The 27,881-nt window shown below is 52.6% G+C and overlaps 11 protein-coding genes across 11 annotated transcripts; 5 read left to right on the top strand and 6 right to left on the bottom strand.

Moving 5' to 3' along the window:
* Positions 1–438: 438 nt before the first annotated feature.
* Positions 439–1,449, bottom strand: N7443_010392 (dihydrodipicolinate synthase family protein; the record flags this gene model as incomplete). Its single annotated transcript, XM_056890448.1, has 1 exon — positions 439–1,449. One exon carries the CDS (start codon positions 1,447–1,449, stop codon positions 439–441), a length of 1,011 nt encoding a protein of 336 aa, XP_056736939.1.
* Positions 1,450–2,044: 595 nt separating this feature from the next.
* On the top strand, positions 2,045–3,496 carry N7443_010391 (Gfo/Idh/MocA family protein; the record flags this gene model as incomplete). The annotated part of the gene is made up of 5 exons (XM_056890447.1): positions 2,045–2,068; positions 2,116–2,278; positions 2,333–3,031; positions 3,086–3,176; positions 3,232–3,496. The coding sequence occupies 5 exons, from the start codon at positions 2,045–2,047 to the stop codon at positions 3,494–3,496; spliced, it is 1,242 nt and encodes a 413-aa protein (XP_056736938.1).
* A 681-nt stretch (positions 3,497–4,177) lies between these two features.
* On the top strand, positions 4,178–6,218 carry N7443_010390 (putative PHD finger domain protein; the record flags this gene model as incomplete). The annotated part of the gene is made up of 2 exons (XM_056890446.1): positions 4,178–6,028; positions 6,081–6,218. The coding sequence occupies 2 exons, from the start codon at positions 4,178–4,180 to the stop codon at positions 6,216–6,218; spliced, it is 1,989 nt and encodes a 662-aa protein (XP_056736937.1).
* A 1,001-nt stretch (positions 6,219–7,219) lies between these two features.
* Positions 7,220–9,247, top strand: N7443_010389 (plasma membrane proteolipid 3; the record flags this gene model as incomplete). Its single annotated transcript, XM_056890445.1, has 2 exons — positions 7,220–7,674; positions 7,729–9,247. The coding sequence occupies 2 exons, from the start codon at positions 7,220–7,222 to the stop codon at positions 9,245–9,247; spliced, it is 1,974 nt and encodes a 657-aa protein (XP_056736936.1).
* A 547-nt stretch (positions 9,248–9,794) lies between these two features.
* Positions 9,795–10,898, top strand: N7443_010388 (putative transcription regulator PAB1642; the record flags this gene model as incomplete). The annotated part of the gene is made up of 1 exon (XM_056890444.1): positions 9,795–10,898. The coding sequence occupies one exon, from the start codon at positions 9,795–9,797 to the stop codon at positions 10,896–10,898; it is 1,104 nt and encodes a 367-aa protein (XP_056736935.1).
* Positions 10,899–11,287: 389 nt separating this feature from the next.
* N7443_010387 (putative forkhead transcription factor Fkh1/2) lies at positions 11,288–13,570 on the bottom strand (the record flags this gene model as incomplete). Its single annotated transcript, XM_056890443.1, has 3 exons — positions 11,288–11,354; positions 11,409–13,387; positions 13,457–13,570. 3 exons carry the CDS (start codon positions 13,568–13,570, stop codon positions 11,288–11,290), a joined length of 2,160 nt encoding a protein of 719 aa, XP_056736934.1.
* Positions 13,571–15,043: 1,473 nt separating this feature from the next.
* pacC (putative C2H2 transcription factor PacC) lies at positions 15,044–17,198 on the bottom strand (the record flags this gene model as incomplete). The annotated part of the gene is made up of 3 exons (XM_056890442.1): positions 15,044–16,458; positions 16,608–16,896; positions 16,962–17,198. The coding sequence occupies 3 exons, from the start codon at positions 17,196–17,198 to the stop codon at positions 15,044–15,046; spliced, it is 1,941 nt and encodes a 646-aa protein (XP_056736933.1).
* A 1,212-nt stretch (positions 17,199–18,410) lies between these two features.
* Positions 18,411–19,388, bottom strand: N7443_010385 (oxidoreductase, 2OG-Fe(II) oxygenase family; the record flags this gene model as incomplete). Its single annotated transcript, XM_056890441.1, has 2 exons — positions 18,411–18,978; positions 19,027–19,388. 2 exons carry the CDS (start codon positions 19,386–19,388, stop codon positions 18,411–18,413), a joined length of 930 nt encoding a protein of 309 aa, XP_056736932.1.
* A 439-nt stretch (positions 19,389–19,827) lies between these two features.
* N7443_010384 (alpha/beta fold hydrolase) lies at positions 19,828–20,871 on the bottom strand (the record flags this gene model as incomplete). The annotated part of the gene is made up of 1 exon (XM_056890440.1): positions 19,828–20,871. The coding sequence occupies one exon, from the start codon at positions 20,869–20,871 to the stop codon at positions 19,828–19,830; it is 1,044 nt and encodes a 347-aa protein (XP_056736931.1).
* A 952-nt stretch (positions 20,872–21,823) lies between these two features.
* On the top strand, positions 21,824–23,180 carry N7443_010383 (uncharacterized protein; the record flags this gene model as incomplete). Its single annotated transcript, XM_056890439.1, has 5 exons — positions 21,824–21,985; positions 22,046–22,150; positions 22,254–22,627; positions 22,696–22,763; positions 22,831–23,180. 5 exons carry the CDS (start codon positions 21,824–21,826, stop codon positions 23,178–23,180), a joined length of 1,059 nt encoding a protein of 352 aa, XP_056736930.1.
* Positions 23,181–24,025: 845 nt separating this feature from the next.
* Positions 24,026–27,306, bottom strand: N7443_010382 (putative C6 transcription factor (Mut3); the record flags this gene model as incomplete). Its single annotated transcript, XM_056890438.1, has 5 exons — positions 24,026–25,087; positions 25,140–25,524; positions 25,585–26,196; positions 26,254–27,019; positions 27,072–27,306. The coding sequence occupies 5 exons, from the start codon at positions 27,304–27,306 to the stop codon at positions 24,026–24,028; spliced, it is 3,060 nt and encodes a 1,019-aa protein (XP_056736929.1).
* Positions 27,307–27,881: the final 575 nt, after the last annotated feature.

Genomic DNA, 27,881 nt, shown 5'->3' with positions numbered 1-27,881 from the left:
GGAATCAAAGCGCGAGATTCTCGCACGAGAAATCATGCATAGCAGAAACGAATTGGCCAACAATACTGGAGATGAAGCATGGTTACATGACCTCATCGACCTGAAAATGCGCATGCAACCGGCATACTTTTTGCTGTTGCAGTGTTGTTTAACGATGCTAGGCTCGTATCAACTCCGATCGCCTATTTTTCCGCCTATGAGATGTCCAGGAGAAAATAGATTCCGGACTGCCTCCTTATCGACGATAAACGATAAGGAAATGCATGGTCCCGTTTGTAGGGCTTGGACTTAGGGCTCATACTAGCATGACGATGATTGACGTCTAGAAGCTATTTATTTCGTGGATTACTCGGGAATAGAGGGGGCATTTGAAGTCATGGCATGATCATATACAACCTAGTAATCCTATGTGCATTTACATTCTTTCCATTGTCATAATTATGCCACATCAGGCAGCGACAGCTCCACTTTCAATGCGCCCTTGATCTTGTCGGCGATCGTTTGGGCCTGAGCCTCACTAAGACGGGCCAGGGGCCGACGGGGATACCCGCCGTAGCCGTAATAGGACTGGATTGCGGACTTGGTGCCGGGGATAGCCGCCTTTGTGAGGACCCAGTCGGCGTCGCTGAGCTGCTGCTGGGCCTGCATGGCCTCGGCGAGCTTGCCCTCGGACCAAAGGTTGAAGATACGAACGCACAGGCGCGGGACAACATTGGCACCACCGGCCAGGATCGCGGAACCACCAGAGACGAGAGTCTGGATGCTGAAGTCGGCGATACCGCCAAAGGCAACGTAGGGGTGCTTGGCGTCTGGCTTTGAGACGGTGGGAGCAGCACGCTGCACGGGGGCCAGAGGGGAGGGAGGAGTGATAGCGCCGAGAGCACTTGCGACACGGGTCAGCTTGCCGGTGTTGGCGCAGGTGAACTTAGTGCCGACAATGTTGGGGTGCTGGGAGATGCGGATGATGAGGTCGGAGTCCATGTCGATTCCAGCGACGGCGCCGGGGTAGTTATAGAGGATAAGGGGGATGGGAGAGCCGTCAGCCACAGCAGTGAAGTACTCGTATAGAGTCTCGTCATTGCCGACGGCACCACGGTAGTAGCTGGGCGGCACGATCAGAGCATACTCGCCACCGGCTGCGGCAACTTCTTGGCACAGCTCAATGGTGCCGCGAATGCTGTTCTCGCTGGCACCAGAGATAACTGGCACATTCGTGAATCCGGCTTCATCAAGAGCAGTGCGGGTTTCCCGTGTAACGGTTGCGCGCTCCTGACGCGTCAAGTGCACGGCCTCGCCGTTGGAGCCCATGGTGACAAGACCAACCAGACCCGCCTTGGCCAAGCGCACCGCATGGCGACGGATTGAGGCAACATCGAGGTCTTCAGTGTTGGGATCGAAGAAGGTCATGGTTGGCGCATAGACGCCGGGGCGGAGTGGAGTGGGCGACATGATGCTGTTGTTGTTAGTTTAAGGAGCTGGAAGCTGGGGGCTCCAAATGAGTAGGATCTCAACTCACAAACTGATGTAGATGTAGAGAAAACAGGGAGACAGCTGGTCCGATTTTATTTAACCAGCCCTCCTTACTCCTCCCCACGTCGGCAAATCCCCCGATGCGATCTGTATGGTGGATAAACTACTTCCACCAATCAGAATATACATTGCAAGTGTGGGGTGACATTTCGCGGAGGAGGGGCGCATTACATGGTCTCGTCAGTGTAAATACTGTTGCGCAGGCATTATTATGATCGGAGAAGCAAGTGTAGGCGCGTTAGAGAAAGTCGGATTCTGAACAAATACTATAGTCTAATTGCGCAAGGAATATAATATGTTCAAGTATAAAGAGCAGAAATCCGCATCGTAGCATTCATGGCCACCCCGCGCCGATAAGATATGACGAGGTCGGCTATTGACGTTTTTCAAACGCCGGAAGAATTACGTCCACCACGAGACCCAGATTTCCCTATTATTTCCCTCAATTCCTCTTTGAATCTCCTCACACCCCTCCAATCTACCTTGTCATCCTCTACCTTGACAAGAAATCATCATGGCACCTCCTAGCGTATTGATGGTAGGCCTCACGAGCTCCCGTCGCATGCGCATGCTAATCGCAAATAGGTTGGCACTGGCGAGTACACTACCGGCTTCGTCGGTGGAAGTGCTTCCGGCTCAGACAAGAAGGTCGGCGTGGTCGGTCTATCTCTGTTCGACCTGCGCCGACGAGGCAAGGTGGGCGACCTGAGTATGGTCGGCGTTTCGGGCAAGAAGTTCCCGGGCATTCGTAAGAGCACATCCACAGAGTCACGAGAATAATTGCGCTAACAGAAAATTACAGGCGATCACTTGCACCGCAACATCTGCCAAGTGTACAACGGCCTCGACACTTCATTCACCTCGTTCCCCGCCGATGACCAGACCGACCCGGATGCCTACAAGGCGGCTATTGACGCTCTGCCGAAGGGCTCCGCAATCACCATCTTCACTCCCGACTCCACTCACTACCCAATTGCTTTGTACGCCATTGAACGCGGCCACCATGTGCTGATCACCAAGCCTGCGACCCAGCGTTTAGAACACCACCTCGCACTGGTCGACGCTGCGCGCAAACATGGAGTGTTCGTCTTCATCGAGCACCACAAACGCTTCGATCCGGCATACTCAGATGCCCGCGCCAAGGCCAAGACCCTCGGCGACTTCAACTACTTCTACAGCTATATGAGTCAGCCCAAGAGCCAGCTTGAAACTTTCAAGGCATGGGCAGGCCGCGACTCAGATATCTCGTATTATCTCAACTCGCACCACATTGATGTCTGCGAGAGTATGGTTCCGGACTATAAGCCCGTGCGGGTCACGGCTACTGCGTCTCAGGGTACCGCTGCTGCTCTAGGCTGTGTTCCTGAGACGGAGGATACTATTACTCTTCTCGTGGAGTGGCGTCGCAAGGATGATCCTGCGAAGATTGCTACGGGTGTTTATACAGCCAGCTGGACCGCGCCGCAGAACGCCGGCGTGCACTCAAACCAGTACTTCCACTGTATGTTTTGTGATCCAATTGGAAAATTGACTATTTGACTAACATGGGAGACAGATATGGCTGCCAATGGCGAGATCCGCGTCAACCAGGCCAAGCGCTCCTATGACGTGACCACCGATGAGCAGGGACTGATCTGGGTGAACCCGTGAGTGAAACAGTTTCTCGTATAAAAGGACAAAACAAGCTAACATTGACTTCAGCTTCTACATGCGCTATGCCCCTGACGAAGAAGGCAACTTCGGTGGTCAGACCGGATACGGCTACATCAGCTTCGAGAAGTTCATCGACGCCGTGACGGCTGTCAATGAAGGCCGTTTGACTCTCGATCAGCTGGATGCTCGTCCTCTTCCCACTCTGCGTAACACAATCGCCACCACAGCTATCTTGGATGCTGGCCGAAAGTCTTTGGATGAACGGAGGCCAGTGGAGATCGTGTCTGATGATGGAAAGTGGGAGCTCAAGTAAAGACTTTGACGAAAGTAAAGACAGATCATGAATATCCACAGGAAATTGACTCATCCAAAGCCAAGTTCGAACATGGAAGTAGAGAAGCTATTTAAGTGGCTCATAGCAAGTGGCCACCCAAATTGGTCAAAGGCCGAGAAGTCAGAAACGATACTCCTGGTTGCAGTAAAGATTTCCCAAGTGGGACAGGTGCCCCTATACGGCGGTACGGCTTGTTATTTTTCCCTTCTACGTCTCCACCGCGGGGTGACTCGCGGGTGCCCATGTTTCTTTACATGTATATACTTCATCGGCACCAAGACACAATAATAGAACTTCATAATGCGAATAGTAACATAGAATTTCCACCCATTGCTTAGATGGCTATGCTTCTTTTATGTATGATGAACTCATTCTCAGCGAAAGCTTTTTAAATCCAGGTGCGAGGCTCATGATGATAGCAGATTACCCGATTAGGGTGATACATCACGTGAAAACGGAACAAAGATAACCCGCTGTTTGTTCCCCAGCTGCAGTTGCAACGCCTCATCGTCGGGTTCTCGTCGCTCCGTTGTCGTTTTGCTTTAATTTGTGACCTTGGGAATGTGACTGACTGTTGTGTCTTGTTATTAAGCCCATTGTATTTTGCTTATTGGTGTACCCTGCGCGGATTTTCAAAGGACGCGAATCACAACCCGCAAGATGGCCATGACCGATGAGACTGACCACAGTGGTGGGGTCATTTTGGACGGCCCTTTCGATCCAGATGCCCAGGCCACTGTGACCGATTACATTGACTACACCGAGTACCTTCCTGCCGATCTTATCCGCTCCCTCACTTTGATCCGCGGTCTGGATGAGCGCTACCTCGACTCGGCGCATTCAGTACACTCCCTGACCAATACCTACGGCCAGCTGCCCGACCTTCCCCCTGACGAGCAACCGAGTGCAATCACATTGCGCAGAGACATATCCACCCAGCTTGATCGCGCGATCAATGCGCGCGAATCCGCGTATGCGGAGGCTTGCCGCCTATACGACGTTGTCGATCGCCACTTCGACCGGCTGAGCTGTATCAGACAGAAGCTCGATGCGCTACCAAGACCACCCTCCACAGAGCCGACTCCGCCGCCGCCAGAGCCTACACCGAAACGTGCGCGCCCCTCTAAGAAGGACAACGCGTCAACGACGCGTATCACTCTCCGCCTGGATAACCCTAAGCGCAGTCACAAGAAGAAGGTGCGCCGGTCAGGTGTTGCGGCGGATCATCTGGCAGGATTCAACCCTGACTCTCCCATTGCCAGTACTGAACAATCAGATGCTGAAGAGTTGGATCTTCTTCCCCTCAAACCTGCCAGGCCCCCGAAGAAGGACAAGGCACGCCGCCCAAGCTCAGGTGTTGCAGTCTCTACTAGCAATGCGCTTGCATTACTGAAGCCTCCTCCTGCGGATGCCAAGGTCGGCAGCGAACACATGCCTTGGATCCGGTTGACGGAGTGGGAGATGACCAAGCTTCGGAAGAAGATGAAGAAGAACGCCGTGTGGCAGCCCAGTGAGGTCATGGTCTGGCGTGAGCTTGCTCTGTCCGGCCGTGGCTGGGACGCCTATAAGGAGGCTAAAGCGCTAGCTGAGCAAACCGGCGCAGAATTTATTGATTGTGATAACCTCGAGAAGACCCATCGCGGCGAAATGGGAGGTGACCTGGAGGAGACCAAGATTAGCAATCGTGGTATGAAGTTAAATGAAGCCAAGAAGCTGAAGCGTGAACTGCTGGCACGCGAGGCGGCATTGAACGGCGAAACTCCAGTGAAGCCTTCAAGCTCTGTTCAAGCGACCCCAAATAATCGATCGTCACGCAAGAGGAAGCGGGAGGAGATTCCCGCCGAAGAAAATGGGTTGGAAGAAGAAGTAATTGCACCTGAGCCTGCGCCGGTACCTGCTCCCAGGTCGCATAAACGTCGCAAATCCAGTCGTGGACCAGCTGCCACTGTATCAGGAGAAGTGAACAGCGGCCCTGTTTCTACAATCACAACACGAGCATCACCAGTCGAAACCAAAGTAGAACCTGCTTTGGCCTCACCTAATGAGTCACGCCCTTCCACAAGATCGGCTGGCAAGCCAGCCGGAACACCCACACCACCTGCTACACGACCGTCATCAAGGCGCTCTGCAGCTGCGGCGATTGATCTGGGCAGTCTAGGTAGTCTTCAAACCACTGGAACCGTGGTGCGAGATTATCGCATCAAAAGTGCGACACCCGCCCGCAAAACTCCAATCCGCGAATCCTCACATGCGCCAAGTCTCCCTGCGCCAGGTCGAAAGCGCAAGCGACCTGCTCCAGGACCTGTTTCAAACGGCCAAGATGGCGGTGCTGCTGTTAGTTACGGTCGGCGCAAAGCCAAGCCTGGCAAGAAACGAATCAGCATACGGGACTCACAAGACGTTCGAATTGATGAAGACGGTGTGCTGGAGGAAATCGATGCGAATGAGCCTCGGTATTGTGTCTGTGGGGATGTGAGCTTTGGCACGATGATTTGCTGCGAGAATCCAGATGTAAGTTCTTCGTTTATTCCGGTCAACAATGCAGTATGCTAATGACTCGCAGTGTGATCGGGAATGGTTCCACCTGGACTGTGTTGGTCTGTCGGAAGTTCCTTCACGCACGGCTAAATGGTACTGTCCCAACTGCCGCGTCAGATACCACAAAGGGACAGACGGCATTGTTCGAGGGGGGCGTCGATGAGCATTTGTTTGTATGATACCACGGGATTTTGCTTCAATTGCTGGGGATTCTAGTCTGCTATGGCGTTTAAAGTCGGAGTTTACTTACAATAGGGCATCACCGGAGTTATGAGCCTTTAGCAAATTCAAATTCAACCGCTTCCTTAACTGTCATTATGAATGAAGGGGCTCTCAATAGGGTCTATCTCCACTTATAGCGTACTATTTATATGGAAACAGGTTCCCCTCTCACCCTTGGGGCGGCTCGAGACAGCACCACAATTATGGTCTAGCAAATACATAACCACCTGAAATCGAATTAAACCAGACTCGGCCGTCGAACCATCGCAAGAGTGTCTTGGTCAGGATTGGCCAGGAATACTTACTACAATCAACGAAACTAATCTTCGCATACCGGGGAGCACTCACCCACATCCCAACACGGGCAGATCATATCCATGTCAAAAGTATTGAAGCAGATCCCCGTCACCAATAGACTAGGGGAAAGACAGGGAGGAGAAAGAAAGCTGGACCTAAGCATTTGAACGGTCTAGAAATGATCCAGATCCGTAGGTAGATGACCTATGTATACAGGTAGAGGCTTAGGTCCGTTTTTCTCAGTGAACGGGCATACCTTAGTCAAGCAAATCTACTATCGCAATTTAAGATTGTTCCAGAAGACAATAGATTGTATACCTACCCAAATGAAGAATACAACTACTATTACTACCACCTCCCTTTCCAGGGAAGTATGTTTATCTAAACTTGCAGTGTATTTCTATAGGCGTCTACCCATGAATCGGAAAGTAAAGCCTCTCAATAGTCCCGTGGTCCATGTTGAACCTGGCACCATTCCACTTCATGGGTTTAAGAATGAAATCACTTCAGTGTTTGCCTCCCTTTCATCCCATCCCATCTCATCATTCCATCCACCCTCTCCATCCTCCTCTCCTTCACGATTGCCGTCACCCCATCCCTTTTCAAAGCCATCTTCTACATCTCCTTCATCGAGCACGATCCATCATGGGACGCAAGAGAAGCAACCCAAAGAAGGGAAAAAAGCCCCGCCCCAAGAAGACAATGGTCATTGGTGCTCGGCGCGTGTCTGATCCTAAGCCTTCATACGCATTTGAGGATGTAAGTTCATCCGTGCATTCCAGACAACCTACCAAATCTAGCCGTGATGACTCTACCCGACATGCAGATGTCAGACTTCAAAATGATGCTGGGATTGGGAAATGGCTCGATACTCATGATTCTCATCATGTGCGGATCGATGTTGGGTCTTCCCAAGATTTGGTTGAGGCTGGGCCCATTCCGGGTCTGACAGCTGAGAATATTGCAGGGTACTGGTGTCCCATTATGGCATTAGCTAGGTTTCCCAACACATACATTGGTGGTAGGGACAAGGAATTGACCCTGCGCCTGTTAGCATACTTCTTCCATGAGGAGAAATTCTGGTGTCGACCCTGGAAACAGTGAGTGCTTTCCCATTGAGAGCAAAAGGTGCACACACTAAGCAGCCTGCAAAGATATTACCTCAAGATCCCCTTCACCCATCCCGGAGGTGGCCGACTGACGCTTGCCCGTGCAGAAGATGTCCTTGCGTTCTTAAAGGAGGCCAATGCGAAGGAACATTGCGACCTTACACTCGATGGGAAAGTAGGCATGTTGCTTCATTTTGATGGCAGCGATGGATCGCCTATTCCCACAGAGCTGGGAACGACCAAGAGTCGTTCGGACAAGGAGAAATTGCTGGGAGTGACTCTTCCCCTTGGTTCTTGGGATGCTTGGATGGAAGACCAGCCGTTGTCGGTGACTGGACCTTTTTTCGAGAAGCTTCTTGCCGGGATGCAGGCCGCACGAAACAATAGAGGGCCCAAGCAGAAACAACGGATGGATCATCAGATTGCACACCAGATCAAATACTCCACAGCCTTGGAGAGAGTTGTATGCATCTTTGGCCTTCACCCAACCACATTCGTCATGGATTTGCCTCCAGTCAGCCTCCTGGAGGCCCCTCGGTTTGATATGGAGGGCGAATACATCTTCGTTTCCGTAGATGTGGAATGGAAAGATCACATTACAGAGCTTGGGATTTCTTTCCTTGATACCCTCGATCTGGTGAACCTGCCCCCAGGGGAGGACGGGGTCAATTGGAGCAAGATGATCAAATCCCACCATCTTCGTACCGGAGAGAATTGCAAACACGACCTCTGGAAACGAGGCAGCTCATGCCCTAAGAAATTCGGATTTGGACAGAGTGAAAATCTCTCTGTAAATCAGCTTGGAGCGAGGATTGATCGGCTATTTTCGCCTCCATATGGGCACCATGTTGGCGATATCCCGGAATACAAGCTTCGCCGTCGGTCATTGATCCTAGTCGGCCACGGCATGGCGGGCGACATGACCCAGCTTGCTAAGACTGGCAGTAAGGTCTTCAACGGCATGGACCTTCCTTTGCCGGCGATCACCAAGGTATGGGATACTAATTGGCTGTGGCGTGTCATGCGACGTACTACCAATGCACGATCCCTGAGAGACACTTTGGTCGATCTCGATGTGGGATTAGTCTCACAAGCTCCTTTCCACAATGGGGGAAATGACGCCCACTACACCATGCTGGCACTGCTCCGAATCGTGCTCATCGCAGCGAGCTCACCTACGGGTTGGGCAAAGAAAGCAAAGCCCCCGGAGCTTACATCTCGGTCGACTCCCTTTTCTAGACCTGGGCCTCATCTGGCTCCGACTAGTCGCCACGCTGTTCTCTACACAGGGACCAATCTGATTTCATCTGCTGGGCTTGGCCTGACTCTGTCTGTTAGTTCTAGACCTGATCTGATTTTGCCTGCTGAGTACGACCTGATTTCGTCTCCTCCTTTCATCCCCGTCTTTGCTGGGCCCCATTCGATTTCGTCGGACGATGAGCCTGATCCACCTGCGTCTGTTCTGGAGGAGAAGGAGGACGGTGCTGGAGGATGGGAAGTTGTGTCAATCGGCGTTGGTTCTATTGAAAACATGGAAGACAGTGTGGAGTTGCTGCGGCTGTAAATCATTCAGCCAAGCAAATCATCCCGTGAACGATCGAGGCATGCACAGCCGGAATTTTTCACGCCCTCTAGCTTTGCTATCAAAAGCAAGGCCCCGGTGTGCATCTTTCCTCTCCTGGAGTATCGTGAAATATGCAAAACTCTTTAATGTCTGTCATCTACGTATCATAAGCCTTACCTGCATGACATATCTTTAGGAATCAAAACTCATCTCATCTCATCTAATCTCTCAGGCCGTCATACCGTCCGTACACCGTATAATCACTATCTCAACATCAAATATCTACATGTGAAGAATTGAAGTCAAATAAGCTGCAACGTTACTAAACTCTATTTTTACCTCTCTCTCACTTATCAACCTTATCAATCGTTTCATACGTTATCACTGACGCCATAATCACATATTTCCACGCTCATCGCCCCCGCTCATCGCCCCACAACAGCTCCCGTAATTCCAGATTCCACTACCCATTCCTTTACCCCTCCAAAAATACCCAATCTCCCCACCTCTCCAATCAACCAGGAACACAAAATCCATAACACTGAAAATGACCAGCCAGGTCCCCCTAACCTCCTGGCTCCTCTCCGCAACCCCCAATGCCCTGAAACGAGCAACAGCTCACCCCTTCCTCGCCTCTGCCGGCCGCGGCACCCTTCCAAAATCAACTCTATCCCAATGGCTCGCCCAAGACCGTCTCTACGCACAATCATACATCCGATTTATCGGCCTCCTACTAGCTAAGATCCGCATACCGGCCCAGAGAGCAAATAGCGCATCCCCGCTCAAACCGTCTTCGGAACAACATGCCGTCGAGGTCCTGATCGATGCCTTGGTTAACATTCGAACCGAGTTGAAATTCTTCGAGGATACAGCCAATGCTTACGGGTTGGATTTAACTGCTATCTCAGCCGAGGAAGGTGGTGAGAGTCTTGCTGAGTCCGGCTCCGGAAATATTACTACCTCGGCGGGCATTTCGACGACGGGGTCGGGGTCTTGTCCCGGTTCGACGGGTGTGGCTCGTGGAAACCAGAATAATTCTCCTGCTGCTGATGCTGAGGGGGAGATGGAAGGGGTTAAGGCTGAGGAACATAGACTCTGTGGGGCGCAAGGCGAGTGCCAGATGCAGGCTGGAAGTGACATTTGTTATCCCCCTTCGCCTCGGAAACCGCAGGGAGGAACGAATGTTGTGGAAAGGGAGCCTTCTCTACCATCTGGTGGGCGCCCAGCGTCTGCGGCGCCGTTGGAGAGAGGTGAACCGATTTATTTCGCGGCGACGAGTATCACGCACGCGTACATTGATATGTTCATGTCGGCGGGTAGTACGGGGATCTCTCTTTTGGAGGGATTGGCTGTGCTGTGGGCGACAGAGGTGTGTTATTTGAGGTCGTGGAGGTATGCGGCTTCATTTCTGAAGTTGAGGGGTGGACAGAGTCAGGACGATGCGGATGGTGGGGCGTTGAGGGATAAGTTTATTCCCAATTGGTCGAGTGTGGAGTTTGAGGACTTTGTTGATCGCATTGGGGATGTGTTGGATGAGATGGCAGGGGAGACTAAGGGGTCGGAGGAGGCGGAGATGATGCGCGGAAGGTGTTTGGAGTGGTGGAGGCAGGTGGTTTGGTTGGAGGAGAGGTTTTGGCCTGCCATGGATTAGGCAATCCCCGTGTAGGGCCCTGGGGACGATCTCTTGATACGAAAGAATGTTACTTTTACATAGATCACATTTGTATGGATGTATCATACATTGATAGCTTCGTACGTACAAGCCAATCGAGGCTAGGATGGCATACACAAAAGAACTCGAAAGTGTAAACAGAACCGAAAACAAACGTCAGGCCTTTCAAAGGTAAGAAACCCCGATAACTCCTTTCTCCGCTGCATGGCCGGCAAACAGAAATACAATAACCATAGTAATAGCCAAAAACAAACCTGCCAACACCGGTAGAATGCGGAGTGAATCAATCAAAATTAAGAAAAAAAAAAAAAAAAAAACCAAAAACAAAAGTACAATCTGTGTCAAGCATGTTGTACATCATACAATGCTCAGGTGGCTGTAGCTCTTGCAGCATTGCTTAACTGTCGATGGTAGGAACCGATGGGTTGGAAGCCACTGTAAGATGAATTAGAACACGGTGTGAAGGGGGGTCAGATAGAGAATACATACCGAGCCAGGTCAAAACCTGCGTTTCCTTCCTCCTCTTCATCCTCCTCCATTCTTTGCTCCTCCTTGCGCGCTACATTTGGCCCCAGATCAGGGCCATCAGATTGCAGCGGCGGTAATGTCCGGCTGGACCCAAGACCGTTTGAAGTGCCAGGCTTGCTGGGACTAGCCAGGTTGGGCGGCGGCGGACTGCTGCTAGGGAAACCTCCGATAATACGGTCGTCAGGCTCGCCCTTCAACGGACTCATGTCCGGGACATGACGGGCTGGTGTGGATCCAATATCAGCGAACTTCCAGAATTGAGCAGGTGAACTCATTGGCATGAACTTGGATGGAATCTGAGCGGTGCTGGGAGGAGGGAGTCGAGGTTGTTGGCGCTGTGGTGCGGGTGTGATCATCGATGAAGGACCCTCATCATAATAGGACGAAGAGAGCACTGGTGGTGACCCGGCCACATTGTCCGAGAGCCCGTATGCGCGGCTGAGGTTATTGGTACTGCGCTGTGCTTGACTGGAGCTGGCATTGTTGTGATGCGAGCGAGCTGGCAGCGGAGAGGGCTCTTCGTAGTCCCGGGGGCTCATATGTCGCAACGGGTGGTCCGAGCCGACGCCCCGACCAACGCGGGACCCACGCTCCGGGGTATACGCCTCCACCGGGGCCACTGGAAATGAGCTAAATCCAGGAGATGAAACAGGTGGGGACTTTTTAGCCGTGGCTGAGAAAGAAGTGTCCAAAGACGGAACCGGAGGACCACGTGTAGCGGAGGATGGCGGCTCTTTCGTCGCAGGTGATGAGGGAGCAGAAGATTGTGTGCCTTTGCGCATCTGCTTCTTGCGATACTCCTCGCGGTGTTCCGCTGCAATCTGCCACTTCATACCCTTTCCAGGCTCGTCTGTCCGGCGGGGTACTTTCTGGAAAGCCTTGTTCAAAGACAAGTTGTGACGAATAGAGTTCTGCCAGCCGCTCTGCGAGTGTCGGTAGAAGGCGTATCGTTCCATAATCCAATTGTAGATGCTATTCAACGTAAGCTTCTCCTCTTCGCTGGAGAAGATTGCCTGCGCAATAAGCGTGGCATAACTGTAAGGCGGTTTCAAGTCCTTGGCCGCATCCTTGCTGTAATCAATCTCCTCGGTGCTCTCCATCATCATACCGCGGTTGTAAAGCGGTGACTGCTTCGCGGTGCGCTGGCCAACAGTATCAGGCGAGCGCGGCGGCGGCGTGACGTTACGACTGAGGAACGGCGGAGGAGGCGCCAGTGAAGGACCACCAGAAGACGAGGGCTTCGCCGGCTCGGTTGCCTGCGACGCCTGGGGATGAGAATGTTGCGAAGCGTCCCAAGCCTGAGTAGCCGGGTCGGGTTCCTGGCCGCTGGCAATGCGCTGAGCACGCTCGATAAAGGCCGGGTGGATATTGGCGTCGTCACCGGGCGTCACAAACATCATCTGGCAATTGGCCACCTCGATGATATCACCGCAAGAGAGAACGGCGTCGGCGCCGCGCTTCAGGATCGCGTTGTTCAAACGGACACCGTTGCGGCCGTTTACCCGGATATGCCAGGCAGGCGCCTGTTCTCCGTCATAAAAGATCTCGGCATGTAGACGCGAAACAAATTTGCTCGGGCCTAAATCAACATGCACATCCGGGAGCGCACGAGCAGCAATTGTAACGGGACTTGACTGTTCATTGGATCTCTGCTCACGGTCCGGTTCGCGGCCGATATTGACATGCAGCGTCTTGACGTAGTAGGTCCAGTTGCGGCCAGCAATTTTGGCGTAGGCCTGGATACTCTGCTTATTCTCGGTCTTTGTATTGGAGTGGTCGCGGGTGACGCGCAATTCTTCGCGGGGCATATTCAGATATGAGATTACCAGGTCGACGGTATCCTGGTGCGTAGAGACATCATGGTCCCCCGCCGAGTCCTCAGCTTCGTCGCCGGACTCATGCTTAACGCCGGTTCGAGAGGGAGAGGCGCGGCGATCAACCTATTAATTCCGAGTCGGATTGTTAGTCTTTGTTGCGCAGCGGCCCATTTGGTCTCAGACCAAACTCACCTTGCGCTTCTTTGCGGACGGACGAGTGGGCGACGAATCTGGGGCCTCCGCATCGGACGTTTCCTGCAGCTGAATCTCCTTGCGCCGCGCGCGCCGGCGATTTGACAAGGGCATTTTTCGTAGTATTTCGGAGTGTGCTCGAGAGGGTCGTAGATAAAAACCAACCGATATGACCGACGCAGCAAGCACGGAATGCGAAAATTGTGCGAAATGCAGATTAGCCCGAGGCAGTCCGCAGACAATACAGAGGCAAAAATGGCGAAATCGGAGGCAACTTTTTCAGAGAGCGAAAACACAACAACTCTGGATCCGGATTACACACCCCAGTCTCGGATGCACGCTCAGAGGCAGAACCAAAGAACGGTAGTCGTCAGAGCCACCCGAAAGAACGGATTTGCCACCGGAAAAAGATGGCGAGGGAAAAAATAAAACAGAAAGCCGAACCAAAGAAAAGCAGAAACAACAAACAAGGGAAAACGGTCTTTGGAGAAGTGTGTGGCTGGAGGTTTTGATTATCGATAATCCCTACGATCGACACGCGCGATGGCGTCTGTTTGGGGCCACCGCCTTGTCGCGTGGGGAGCGTGTGAGGTGGGTTTCAACACCAACACACACTAAATTCAGACAATGAGTTGGAAAGATGGGGGAGAGGAAGAAAAAGGCGAAGGAAAAGGAGAACGAGGAACAGAGAATCCAGACACAAGGAAAGGAATAAATGAAGTGCAAAGTTGGATATGGAGTGCGCCCGTTTGGCCGTAAACAGTGGTGGAGCCGTGTTCCGGTAGTGTACCATACATCATTACAGCCCGGGATCTAGCGGTGGACCCGGGGGGAGGGGCCGGTATTACCAATACGCCCCAATTACGTGCTCGGTGCTTGCTTTTCCCAGCGTGGGATCGAAGATGTTTCCGAGTGCGGTTTGAGATCGCTCAAATCCCACGTTGATCTGAAGTGTGGATAACTTTCCTAACTATGCGATCTGACGTTGATGTTCTGCCCCTTGATCGCTAAACCCCGCGGTGCAGTGTCTCTATACCGAGCCTAAGCAACTACCAAATATGGTACTAGAAGAACAACTCCAGAATATCAACATTCTCACAGTCTACAACACTACACTGGATCACAAGCTCCCCAGTCCTTGCAGCACTCGGCCTCACCTCCTCAAATCGTTTGCGTCACAGGCCCCGGATGGAGTTTAGCTTGGCACCGTTGGAATGTTGCCTTACCTCATCGGGGGTTGACATGTCGATCCGCCGGACTGGGGAGTTTCACGTCCCATGAACCCTATGTAACCTTAGTAGACTTAAGCTACAAGTTCAAGATCCGATCGGGAATTCGGTCGAGGCCGTGGACGCAAACATACTCCGTAAATAAACAGGCCGCTAGTCATACAGATCCATGGGATGAAGGAAACTGGGTGATCCGGATTCATGCGGACAGGAAATAAGGTAGAGTAAATATAAAACAAATAAAGTGACAAAGAGAAAACTTCCAGGACAGGAAAGCTGGAGTGCTGACACAAGGGAACAGAGTAGAGACACAAATCAAATAGTCGTGACAGCGTTAAAGAATTTCCAGGCCAAAAACCTATGCCCCGTCGCCGGGCATCTTGGCATCTCCGTCCTCGTCCACTCCGCGCAGTGTCGGGTACAGGACGGCCTCAGGCTCCTCCTTGGTTTGCTCGGGAGAGGCAGAGACCCGGCTGGTCTCGACACCCTCCATAGCGTCCATCTCTGATGCGGGAGACTCATTTCCACTGTGACTTCCTGACCCATCGAAACTGTCCTGCTCCAGAAGCTCGGAAACCAGGCGGCGGAGGTTTTCCAGCAAGCGGACCTTCTCAACCCACGCGGCATTGCCGTCGCGTTCCGCTACCTCGGTGGCAGCCTGAGCAGTGCGCTGGGCAGCCTCCTGATCGGGATCAGGTGAAGCGCCGGACAGAGCAGGGTCAATCAGGCTAGCAGCGATGGACTCCTTGGTAGGAGTGCGCTCGCTCTCCTCCTTGCCGTCGTGAGTAGTGTCCATGCTGTTGTCATCGAGCGCTCGCTCAGCAGGGCGCGCACGTTGCAGAGTACCTCCAGTGTAGCGGCGACGCTCATCGTGATCAAAGATACCGCTGAGAGTGGAAGGAGGAGCTGCGCTGGATACAGTCGGGTAGCCGGCACCCATGCCGTCAGACATGGTGGTCGACGGCAGACGAGGGTACATTCCCGCGCCGCTCTCATGAGGGGGAGAAACGCGGTGGTGCTGATGCATGGAGATTGGAGAACGGTTCGAAGTGTAGGACTGCGCGCTGGATGGCGGTGTCAAAGCGGGTGTGCCGGTCGAGGGAGAGTGAGCCGAGGCAGCCATCATAGGGGCAGAGCCGGCAGCAGTGACATGGCTGGGAGGAAGCTGGGAGGGAGGAGAATGGGTAGCACGGTAGCTCATGCCACCCTGGACGTAGTGAGCACCAGGCTGAGCCACGCCAGCGGCAGCAACGTTCTCGTCACTCTCGTAGATAGTGTTTTGCATCTGCTCCAAGAACTGGTCAATGTTGATCAGGTCGTTCTTGGTCCGCACGTTCGACATCGGCGGGAGATGGTAAGCAGGGGCAGGACCACCACTGGGGCTGTAACCACTGCCGCCACCACCAACAGCAACACTAGCCGGCATAGGCTGGGGCTGGTACTCGGGGACGGGTCCGTTGTTCAGAATGGGAAGCTGAAGTGCCTGAAGACCGAGCAGGCGCTGGCCCACGGCGGCGTAGGAATTAGGGTCGAATTGCCGGCGTTTGAGATCACCAAAGAACTCATTCAAGGCATCGTATCCACGCTTGCGATCATAAGACTGTTGACTCTCTTGACCTTGGCTCAGAGCATAGTAGACATTTCCGTATGAGTGAGGATTGGCGGGCTGAGGAGGCGCATGAGTCTGGTAGTACTGAGGGGCTCCATGTGTGTATGGCTGTCCGCCGACACCGTTGATCGGACCTTCAAAGTAGTGAGCAGCAGCAGCATAGCCTAAATCGCCATTGGCATTGAGTTAGCAGTGGTTCTGTCAGATGAATCGTAGAAGTCCAGAGGCCGAGGCCGGGGAGCCTAGCAAGATATTGACCGGGACGAGAACAAGGAAAAGAATGAAAACCCCAGAAAACGATATGGAGACGGACCTTTGGGGTTCTGAGGGAACATCATGTCTGGGTGATGCTTGAGGCCAGGCTCAGGAGAGCGGATTTCCGAGTCGTCGGCATGGGTCTTGACATGCTTCTTCAAATCCTGAGGGCGCTTGAAGGCCTTGCCACAGAAATCACACTTGTGAGGCTTGAGAGGCACATGCACTCGAATGTGGGAAGTGATATGATCGCGCTTGACAGTGGTGGTGTTGCATGTTCCCCACTGGCACGTCAAATTCAAGTTGTTGGTACTCTTGCGACCGACATGGCGTTCGCACACGTGTTCCTGTATCGCCCGGTCTCGTTAGTGAACTGGGCGATTCCAACCACAGCAGCAATGGTCAAGCTTACGTAGAGTGCCTCCGCGGTAGGTGACTTTTCGGTACAGCCCACCCACTGACAGGGGAGCTGCTCGCCCGCACCGTTCATCGAGCTCACAGCAGCGGTGGCGGCAGCGGCCGTCGCGGTCACCGAGGCGGGCGCGGTCGCAGGGACCTGCGAGATAGGATGTGTCTGCTCGCTAGTGACAGGCACGGCGGCGGGCGCCGCCTGAGGCGTTGAGATTTGGGGAATATTGTTCTCCGTCATGATGCCAAGAAACGGGTCTTGTCGTGCTGGCGGAAGCCCAGACGCGACTTTTAAAGGGTGATATAAAGAGATAAGGCGACCAAATAAACAGCACAACGATCAGAAACACCGAGAATTGTCAGAGCCAGTGTTCCTTAGAAAGAGATCAGGACAGGGTATTCAAGGGGGGGGGGTAAAAAGAGAAAGAAGGAAGATGCCTAGAAAAAGAAGAGAACGGGGGAGACTCCACATGGGGGAAAGGCACAGAGGGAAACAAAAAAAGCCGAGCCTATGCCTAGAAAAAGCCTGGGGCGGAGGGGGCGGCAAGAAAGGGACAAGACTGGCTCAGCCTGGGCGAATCTGGATCTTGGACAAGACCGGGCCAAGAGAAGTTTGCGGACCCAGCGTCCCGAATGTCTTGGCTACACTCGAGGCTGTACATTCTGGCATTCTTGTATCCTGTATCCCTCCGATGGTATGATTTCACTATAGAATGCTATCTATTCATCCTACACACCTAGTCTGCCTCGTGTAGTATGTAGTATGTAGTGTGTTGTGTGTTGTGTGTAGTGTGTAGGATCATGGTATACGAGTCACCCCAATACAGAAGCCGGACTTCCCCGATGTGGGCAAGCGGCTTACTCCAACTAACCAGGTTTCGGCGAATCTCCAATCCGAGTCCTCGGCCTTCCCAACTAAGGAAATGAAAGTGGCGACACCAACAAGCTGAGCCCCTCAAACGCTGCCAAGAAGCATCGCCATGGCTGCGAATCTTGGCAGCCAAGGTTTCCCTCATTCCCGCTCCGAGCAAGTCTTGGGCTCTTGGGGTCTTGGTATCTCTCGGCATCACACGACTTGGCACATACCCTCCCCGAATCTCGCTGCCTGATATCCTTGGACTTGGTAATTACCTAGATTCACTCAATCTAACCGGGGAGGGCCCCTAGGTAACGGTAGGAGACTCAAGCCGTGGCCGTGATCGTGATTGATGGTCTGATTCATCCAATGTTCCATTCGCACTATAGTACAACGCTCTGTCCCACAATCTATATACATGGAAAGATATCTATCTACCTTCTTAATAATCTAACACCGTGCTAAACGGGGCCTCCAAGCATTCCGCGCCCTCACAACGCTTGGCCGGGGTAACCCAAAAAAAACGCAAAGAAGATCCGCGACGTCCGGGGCCAAGCATTCCCTCCATGGCTCGGCCAAATCTGCTTATCTTCATCTTCATGTGTTCTTCTGACTCTTCCTCCGCGGCGGCTGATACCAACTCCAAATATTCAATCCAACCTTCGTCCCTTCCGTGACCGGGAACGCAGCGTGCCATGTCTCCGGATACCCTGTACCATCCGGTCTCAAGTTCTCCCAGAAAATTGCATTTCCTTTAATCGGCTTAAATGTGATTCCTTCCTGCACTGGCTTCCCCTCCTCCTCGCACTCGAGGAAGTCACACCACTGGTTTCCAGCCGGCATGCGCAGGCGAGGGAAGTTCGTGCCTCCGCCCACGCAGTCCGCGCCTAGATATACCATGAACGTGCTGATTCGGTCGCCACCGCGCGCGAGTGAACCCGCCCAGTCGTAGTGGTATGTGTAGTGGCCGGAGGTGTTGTAGCGCTGAGCCCACATGCGTTCGATGTAGAGGTGTGGTCGCCAGCCTTGGAATGAGCGCGCACGCTCTTCTAGGCAGCGGACGGTGTCATCGCGGTCGAGGAGGGCGCGGTCAGAGAGGCGTTTGCTTGGGTCGACGCGTTCGGTGACGCCATCATAAACGATTGAGGGACTGTACTTGTTGAGGCTATGTTCTCCGTTAGTCCGTTTCCTGCCAAGGGTCGAGTAGGATTACCTGATGTCGACTAGGTGGTCGGCTTCTTCGTCGCTTACGAAGTTCTCAATGTATATGACGAGTGGCGTTCGGGATAAAAGGTGTAGCTTGTAGCCGGGTGCTTCGCCGGGGCAGTTGGTGGGCACGCCATCCTCCGGACTGATGCGGCTGTCATCCTGAAGGTGCAATGGAGGTTCTGTCTCCTCCCAGTCCTCCAAGGGAATCTCGCTTTCCCAAATCTCGTATTCCAAGTTTGTCGCGTCTGTGGGTTTGAAGGGGCCGGAGAGGATGGGGCGGAGGATTGGCTCGAGGACAAATATGTACACCGGGATGAAGTATAGGACCCAGGTGATGACGCTGGAGAGCTTTGGCACAGAGGCCATTGTCCCGTATATGTGTCGCTGTATGTACCGGCAGATTTTAATCTGCGGCCGCGACTTGCCCAATTGGGTTGCCGCCGCTTTATGACGGCGCTTAGGTGCTGCTCACTGAGTATTTCATAGGGGGATTGCTCAGTGACCACTCATGCTGCTTAATAAGCAGTCAGATGATAATTGCTTCCATAGTGAGGGCTAGGGAGTGCTTAGTAATGTTTCAGTGCCTTGACGTCTCCCCGTGGGACTATGCTGTCACCTTGGAACTTCCATAGCAGTATAAAATAATTCCATTTATGTATTATTCTCCGAACGAAGCTGGTTAACTAGCTTTGGTAGTGTTCTTGTAGAGCGCTACTATGTACATTGTTTGATATAATGTCTCCCCACTCTCCTACAACACAAAGATATAGTGTAAAATGCTATGATGTGCCTGTTGCCAGTACCACTAGTCCAGCCAAGAAAATAACACCTCGTAAAATGCTTCGGGGTCCTGAAGGAAGGGCGCATGGCCTAGACCGGGGAACATGTGGAACGTGCAGTTGGGGATCATGGCTGCGGCAGCAGGACCAAGTTCATCGTAATGGCCCAGCTTCGCTGCGACATCGGGGGATGACCATGCTTTGCCAAGCGCCGTAACGTCGTCATCTCCTACCATGAGGTAGGTACGTGTCTGCAGGAGAGGCAGCTGGTAGATCACAGGCTGGGAGAGTAAGGCGTCGGTGACGAGGGACATCACGTATGCATAGTCGGAACCAAAGTCGCTGGAATAGATGTTGGCTAGCATATGGACCCAGGTATCATACGCAGGCTTCCAGGTCGCATTGTGAAAGTAGCTGGCCTGCTCATATTCTTTGAGAGTGGTAAAGTTTTGCACAACCTGGCTCTCGTACGTTGCGTCAATTGACAAATAGGGTACGCCTTTGGCCACCCAGTCCTCTAGCCCCAGGGGATCGACGAGGATAAGCTGATGAATAGTTTCCGGGTACATGAGGCCGTAGCGGGCGGCGATCATGCCACCCATCGAATGTCCGATCAAGGTGACCTGATCGATGCCTAGCGCAGTGAGTAGGCTGTTGATGTTCAACGCCTGCTGTTGTACATTGTAAGAATAGCCTTGCGGCTTGCTTGATTTGCAGAAGCCAATGTCGTCGGGCAAGATCACTCGGTAGCCGGCGGCCGACATGCGCCGCGCCGTGTCGAACCAAGTGACACCGCAGAAGTTCCCTCCGTGCAGCAAAACCGCTGTCTTCTTATTCTTGTGATGGGGGTTCGCCGGTATGTCCATAAACGCCATTGTAAGATTCTGGCGCTGATTGGAGAAGTTGAACAGCTTTACCTGCCATGGGTAGGTGTAGTTGGATCCGTATAGATCGGCTGGCACATGGCCATCGTAAATGGTGCCAACCGGGTCGGGGCTCGATTGCGCGGAGACGACAGTCGTACACGACAGTATCGCTGACCAGGCACTGAAGACGGAGAAGATCTTCATCGTGTGGTTGCTCGCAAAAGGACCGAGTTCTCTAGTGACTGGCGTTTAAAGAGCAAGGTAGCTCTCGATCAATCGTATAAGAAGAATTTAGACCTGGTCGTTCGCCTCCCGGTGCAAATGAAGGTATACCAGCTTGGCAATTATGTAGTGGAAGATCAAAGTGGATCCCAGGGTATTCACCAGAGTCAGGGGGCACAGGTTCTGCGCTGCTACCTATATGTAGTTACCTACGAACCGACCACTGCATTTCCCCTTTCGCTTCTCGACGCCACTTTTTTATTAACCGCAATTTCACTAGCACGGACTTGGTGTAGTCAGGGACCGTGTGGTGGGGGGTGCTATGCGGAGTAGTGGCCAGTTCACGCCAGAGACTGAGGAAGCAATCCAAAAGTAAATCCTTCCCAAGTGATAAGATTTGAACAAGCTTGTTTTAGCGGCCCGGTGTGGACATAGCCTTGCATTGGCAACAAGCAGACTACGTACCAGTCTACTGATTGAAGGAGTGAATACGATTGTCCAAACCAATGGTCAAGTTGGCCCCCAACAATTCCCACACTAGCGCCTTGAATGCCATGGAACGTGACATTAATCACGTAAACATCTTACGGGCTTATCAAAATAAATTAAGGGAAAACAACTGTCTCGCCCTCTAATTCTTATGAGGGTCTCGGATGAGACGGGTGAAGGCTCCGATCAGGCCGCCCGATGTCACTCGATGTCCTGAGGCGGGAACTTCCGCCAATAGGACCCTTGTCATGGTGTCAGTGCAACTATGTCGCATAACACGCTATTTCGCGGGTAATGTACTCTTGCAGGGAATAGAGAAGAGCAAGGATGTAGGCTACATGACCACTGACAAGGCTTTAAGGTGAGTACATATGTATCGACTTTCGCCTCAATCGGTCTCGCAAGACCATACTACCTACGTCCAGGCGACCGCTAGCATTTTGTTATGTCGGGAAACACTCCAGGGCCAAGCAGGGCTTTGGAGATCCAAGTGCCATGTATCGTCTTCCTTGTCACCACGCCGGCCTTTGTGGCGATCCGACTGTGGTCCCGGGCCAAGTCCAAGGCCGGCCTGGGCTGGGACGACTGGAGCATTTTGATATCTTCCGTGAGCTCTTCAAGCGCGAGATGGAGCTGCCTTATGCAGACCTAATACCCCCATCAACAGGTATTTGCCGTTATCGTCATGGCCCTGATGATTGCGTCCTGTGCCTATGGCTTTGGCCAACATATCACGAATCTCACAGCACCGCATAAGCGAATGACCCTGAAGGTACGTTGGGAATTGGCCTCGCTGCATTCCCCCATCTCTGTGCTATGGCTACAGATCGTTAGACTTTTTGGTCCGTATGGACTGCTAACTTTGGTCCTGCTAGCTCTTCTTTGTTAGTCAAGCTTTCTATAAACTTACTATGAACATAACGAAGATGTCCATCTTGATGCTATATCTGCGCATTTTTATCCAGCGTTGGTTCCGCATCACCTGCCATGTGCTCTTGCTTATTATCACCTCTTACATGGTGGCCGCCTTCTTCGCCTCCGTATTTCAATGCACACCAGTATCCCGAGCCTGGGACAAGACCATTCCAGGATCATGCATTGACATAACCACCAACTGGTACGCCAACGCTGGCTTCTCGATCGCTACCGATATCATCATATTGGCACTGCCGATGTACCCACTCTACAAGACGAAGATGATGTTGAAGCGCAAAATCGCCCTGATGATTGTGTTTGCCCTCGGCGCCTTGTGAGTCCTGAATACCTCGTTGCCGCAGCCAAAGGCGCAAATTCAAGACTGACCCGTAATTGCCCAAGTGTCGCCGTTACAAGCATTATTCGGATGCAGACCCTAGACTTCTCGTCCACCAGTCCCGACACTACCTGTAAGTGTCCTCATAGGCCCCCCCCTCTGCTTCCTTTTGCTCAAGCACTTATGAGATACCTCTCCAGACGACCTTGCTTCCTCAGTATGGACGGTAACCGAAGAAAACGTGGCGATCACTTGTGCTTGCCTGCCAATGATGTGGACGCCACTTACGAGGCTCTTTCCCTCCATGGACCACGGGGCCGACAGCTATGGAAGCTCGGCTGGCAAGAGCTCGGATCATAACGCCACCCCACAATCTCGGAACAACTGGACCCAGCTTCATGCGTATCCCACCAAGGACAGCATCAGCATGAACCAAATCAACGATTCCCAAAACCGCCCCTCGGAAGATAGCACGGGCCAAATCCTCCCACCTGGCCAGGTCAGCGAAGCCCAAGCCGCAAGAACGAGTGAAATCTCATTAAAATATTAAACGAAAAATCGGAATGAGACACTAATTTAGATTTATATATCGTTCAATTAGGCAGTTTAGGATATCCTGCCATAATATAGAATCACAAACTGAGGGGTAGGCATTCCCTGGAATACGTAGAGACAGTATCGTGGACACGAGACTCGACTCGTGAATAGTGGCATGGCCGCAGAATAGTAATGCTAGTAAATCTGGCCCTATTGTGCAAGCGAAATTCATGCTTTTACAATACCCAGGGGGCGTGCTCAGTTTTACTCAGTGATCAAATAGCGGCAAGGAGTAAGCACTAAGACAAAGGGGGAAAGCCATTTCACGCGTTCTGAAGTCTGGTGTATATGTCGCAAGCAGTAACTAAATACTGTGCAGTCAAGCAGAGGGCCAAGCTCCGTCAGTTGTGACCGTGGAAGTCTTAGTGGGAAGTTTCGATTCAGACCAAAGTTGATAAGCACAGCTCAAAGGTCATGAAATTGGATCAATTGAGGTCCCAGCGCTCGTTCTGGCGATAAGAGTCATGTCGTTGAAGTGTCGAAAGATTCGGGCGAAACTCGGACATGAAAATCTAAGTGGGTCTGGCTTGGGTCTACACCGATCATGACAAGCCGTGATAAAGCTTGTCCAGGTGGGCCGATATCGATCAATTACGGCAGGCATGATGCCATTTACGTCATATTTGAATTAAATTCAATTTTACTGCAATATTTAGATCGCCTGTATATACTTCACAAGCAAAATCGGAGGGAAAAAAACAACCATGTCCAGTCCCACTGCGCCAGCCAGGTATAAACAGATTTTCTTCTTTGCTTTCTTCATAAGTGCATATCGTCGTAGAGAGCAAGGGCCAAGATTTAAGGGCCGGCATTCATCCACTGCGTCCATTCATCGTTGGTCGCCCGCGGTCCAGGTCGACAGGTGGCGTCGTTTCCGAAAAGGTCGTCGAAGGAGATGCCGAGGTCCATGTTCATTGCCATTGTGTTATCGTCAAGCCCCATGTTGATATCTTGCATTCCATTGAGGGGCGGCTGATCTTGTTGTATCGTCGTCTCGGGTCCCATATTGGCGTTTGTAGTGGCATTAGTTGGTTGGAAGTTGTATCCTTCCCACACGAAGTTCTGGTTCGGAATTGAGACCAAATCTGGGCTGCTCAAAGTTTCACTCGTCTGAGATATCGGCGAGTGGAGTCGCGAAGAGCTCATTGACTGAGTATTGTTAGCCTGAAGTCGGCTTGGAATCGACGACTTTACTCCCGATGTGTTTCCGACGGGGAAGTTGGACAGATTGGGAAAAGTATCGAAAGTCGGTGTGGAGACACTTGTTCCCGACGGATCACTGGGGGTGTTTGTGCCCAGTCCGGGTGGCTGCTGCGGTTTTGAGTCGAACGAGAAATGCATGCCTGTGTGATCGCGGCGGAAATGATCATCCTCAAGCGTGGACATGGGCTGTGTGGGATATGCGAAGGGATCGTCGGATGGGAACATGATAGGCATGAGGTCGGGAAGGTTGTCCGGGTTGTTGAATTGTTGAGCCCAGGCCAGACTTGATGACTCTGGGTTAGCAAAGGAATGATTCATTGATGTCGCAGACATCGGCTCCGGCGTTTGCATGGTTTCCGTGAGCAGCTCCGGGGTCGAAGCCATCCAGGCAGATTGGGTGCCATTATCGGTGGGCTGGTTGTCACTGATGACCCTGGTCTTGTCCAAGCTCCTTTGTCGGCGACCCGAGTCCGATGTGCTCAACTGAGCCATCATCTCGGTCGGGAAGGTGTTCGAGCGAGTGGGTAAGTTTTGTCGCGATGGAGCGCTGGTAGGCTCCTCGGCGGGGATGATAGATGGCGCGCGTCGCTTAAGATTGACCTGGGGTTTAGAGCTTTGACGGTTCTTCAACATCTCTGGCAAAGTCTTGAACAAGCACTGTGAAGCTTAATTAGCGTGATTTCTCCTCAACAGGGAGTGAGACACCCACGTTCAAACTCTGAGAGCAGCGGTCAGCCGCCATACTCTTCTTAGCCAATCCGGCCAGAGTGTTTTTGCCCTCCATGGCATCCTTCAGGACACCGTCCTTCGCGGTGGGTGAATCGGGGTTCTCGACCACAAAGAAAATCAACGACAATATAGCGAAGTAAGTCGTATACATCGTAAACCAGAATGATCCATTGAGAAGACCCCGCTTGTGCATCCCAGTCGTAATATGAACAATGTTCCGAGACACGCTCACGCAAGCTGCAGCGCAGGCGTAGGAACGCTTATCCACACCACGTGCCTGAGACCCGCCAGTAACGTAGTGCAGGAAAGGCCGGTACATGACCATCTGGACATGGGCGTAACTGATACGCAGCAACTGACGAATTCTAATAGTTTCGTTAGTTCTCATTTCGCTCCATTCATAGGGTTCTCCGATGAGAGCTCACCGTTCCAGCTGTGGCGAGACTTCCGTGCCAGGACGCAGGGCTGGTGGTAGCTCTTCCATCCAGGTTTGAAGATCACGCTCAATTTCGCGGATCTTAGAATGACTGACCATGTATCGCTGGTCAAATTTGGAGCGATACCGGGCGTTCTTCACCGGGTAAATGTATTTGACAACCTTCAGAATGACGTTGCATAGGCGCGTATGCGCATTACATCCTGCCATTAGAGGAGTATGGTCGGACGGCATCTGGATGATACCCTCCGCGGTAATAAACTCTGCATCGACTTCCATCGGGTACTCCTGATCTATATCATCATCACTCAGCATCTGAGGAAGACCCAAGAGCGTGCTAACGTAGACGTCCATTTTGCGAATCACCCAGAAGATGCGCTTCCGCAGCTCTCGCTCGACCGGATTGAAGTCCGCCGTGACCGTGCGGTGAAGCCCCAATCGAAGGGCCGAGCGGAGCGCAATACCCACATAGGAATAGCAGGTGCTCAGCTTGGCCGAAGATTGCAGGAAGAGGACCATAAAGCAGATTGCTTGTAAAGAGGTCAGATCGCGACAATCAGTGACTTCAAGCAGCTGTCGTCCTGCTTTGAAGAACTGGAATCTATATAGTTGACGGTTAGCATATACTCTACCTAGTCAAATCTTGGCGACAACATACCCTTGGCCAATGGCACCTTCGTAGCCGGCCAAATCCAAAGTGCCGACACCGTCGTCGGAGAACAAACAACCGACCGCCATAACAATATACAGAAGTGGTAAGAATGAGTTCTCCTCGTTCGTAAACTGATCGGCCGGGGTATCGTAGATGCGCTCGAGGTTAGCGAAGAACGATGGCTCATGCACGAAGCGCATCAAAGAGCACGCATCGTCGATCGCATTGTGACACAAGCGGCGCGCAACCACCCGTGGGGGCAGGTCGTGCGTGGGTGGCAGTGATCCATCTTGGGGCGAACCTGAGGCGGAGATGGGGCTCTCGAGCATTTGAGTCATATTGCGCGATGGTTTGGTGATCGGGACATCGGCGGCGCCCAGCTGTTTGCGCAAGCGGCGAACAAAAATAATGCCCGACGTGTGGCCATGGTAGTCCCAGTGGCCCTGGTCATCGCGATCCAAACAGCCCGAGTTATCGACCATAGTCTCTAGCAGGCCTTCTTCCCCGCCCTCTGGGCCTGCTTCTGGTAGGCTGGCCGGTTTTGGTGCCGCTGCAGGCCCCTGTAGAGGAGTCTGAGGGGGGATCTGCTTCTCTCTCTGGGCTGCGAGTCGCTGCTTGACCGCATGCACATCCAGTTGGGGGTCATCGAGGTTGACATCAGGAAGGAGGGTTCGGATAATGGCCTCGGCCTTGTGCATACGGGCTTCAAGGGCCTCTACATACTGCGGGGCAGGGTTGCGACGGCGGTTGGACGGTTGATCGTACGTACAGTCTGTTGGGAGAAGTCAGATACGCGCAACGGTTCAAAGAGGAGTACGGCGCACCATAGCTGTACACCGTGCAGTGCGTGCAGGGCTGTTTCCCATCACATTTGATCTTCTTTCTACGGCATTCATCGCAGGCTCGACCAACTCGTCGTCGCTTCTGCATAGGCAAGGACTGGCCGAGCTTGGGGTCGGCGGGGGAGCCATCCTGGCCAGATTGCGAGGGGTCGTCATCGAGGCCGTAGTCCACAGAGTCATCCTCGTTTTCACCAGGAAGAGGGTCCGTAGTCGCCATGGTCAACGGAGGCGTTCATGTAAGGAGGAGAAGGCTTGGCGGGCGATCAGCTATGGGGGTTCGTTGATCGCCCTGTGGAAGATAGTCGCGAAGGATAACCGATAGTCCAAGTTCTGGAGCGACGAATGACAGGCAAAGTAAAAAGGGCCAAGCTCACGGACCTTTTCTCGATTTGTGATGATGAAATGATGATATCCGAAAGCGGTGGGAGAGGTCCGCTAGAATCACTCCTTTTCTCCAACTTGGATTGGAGGTCGTCCGATGCGCTACGGGAAAATACAAGGACAAGTTCGAACGCCACCCTATGTAATTCTCCAGTGCCAAAAGGTTAAAAGTTGACTAAATGTCGGAGTTTCAGTGTGCGCGAGTCCGACGCCCTACGGGCTTTCCAGGGTTCTTCTACTGTACTGCGGCATTTTCTTCTCGGCTTCTTATCCGATGGTAGAATTTTCCCGCGATTCGGTCTCCACTAACATCGATTCTCGACTCGGTTGGAGTAGGTGGGGTGTGGGCACTCGGCGATGACCTATGACCATATAAAACGCCGAGGTCTACCTCCAGAGCACTGAGCCTGA

Source organism: Penicillium atrosanguineum (assembly GCF_028827265.1).
Source record: "Penicillium atrosanguineum strain IBT 20685 chromosome Unknown utg000008l_segment0_segment0, whole genome shotgun sequence".
In the NCBI taxonomy this organism is placed as follows: Eukaryota; Fungi; Ascomycota; class Eurotiomycetes; order Eurotiales; family Aspergillaceae; genus Penicillium; species Penicillium atrosanguineum.
Note: the sequence above shows the minus strand (reverse complement) of the source record. Positions and strands in the feature narration are given on the sequence as shown.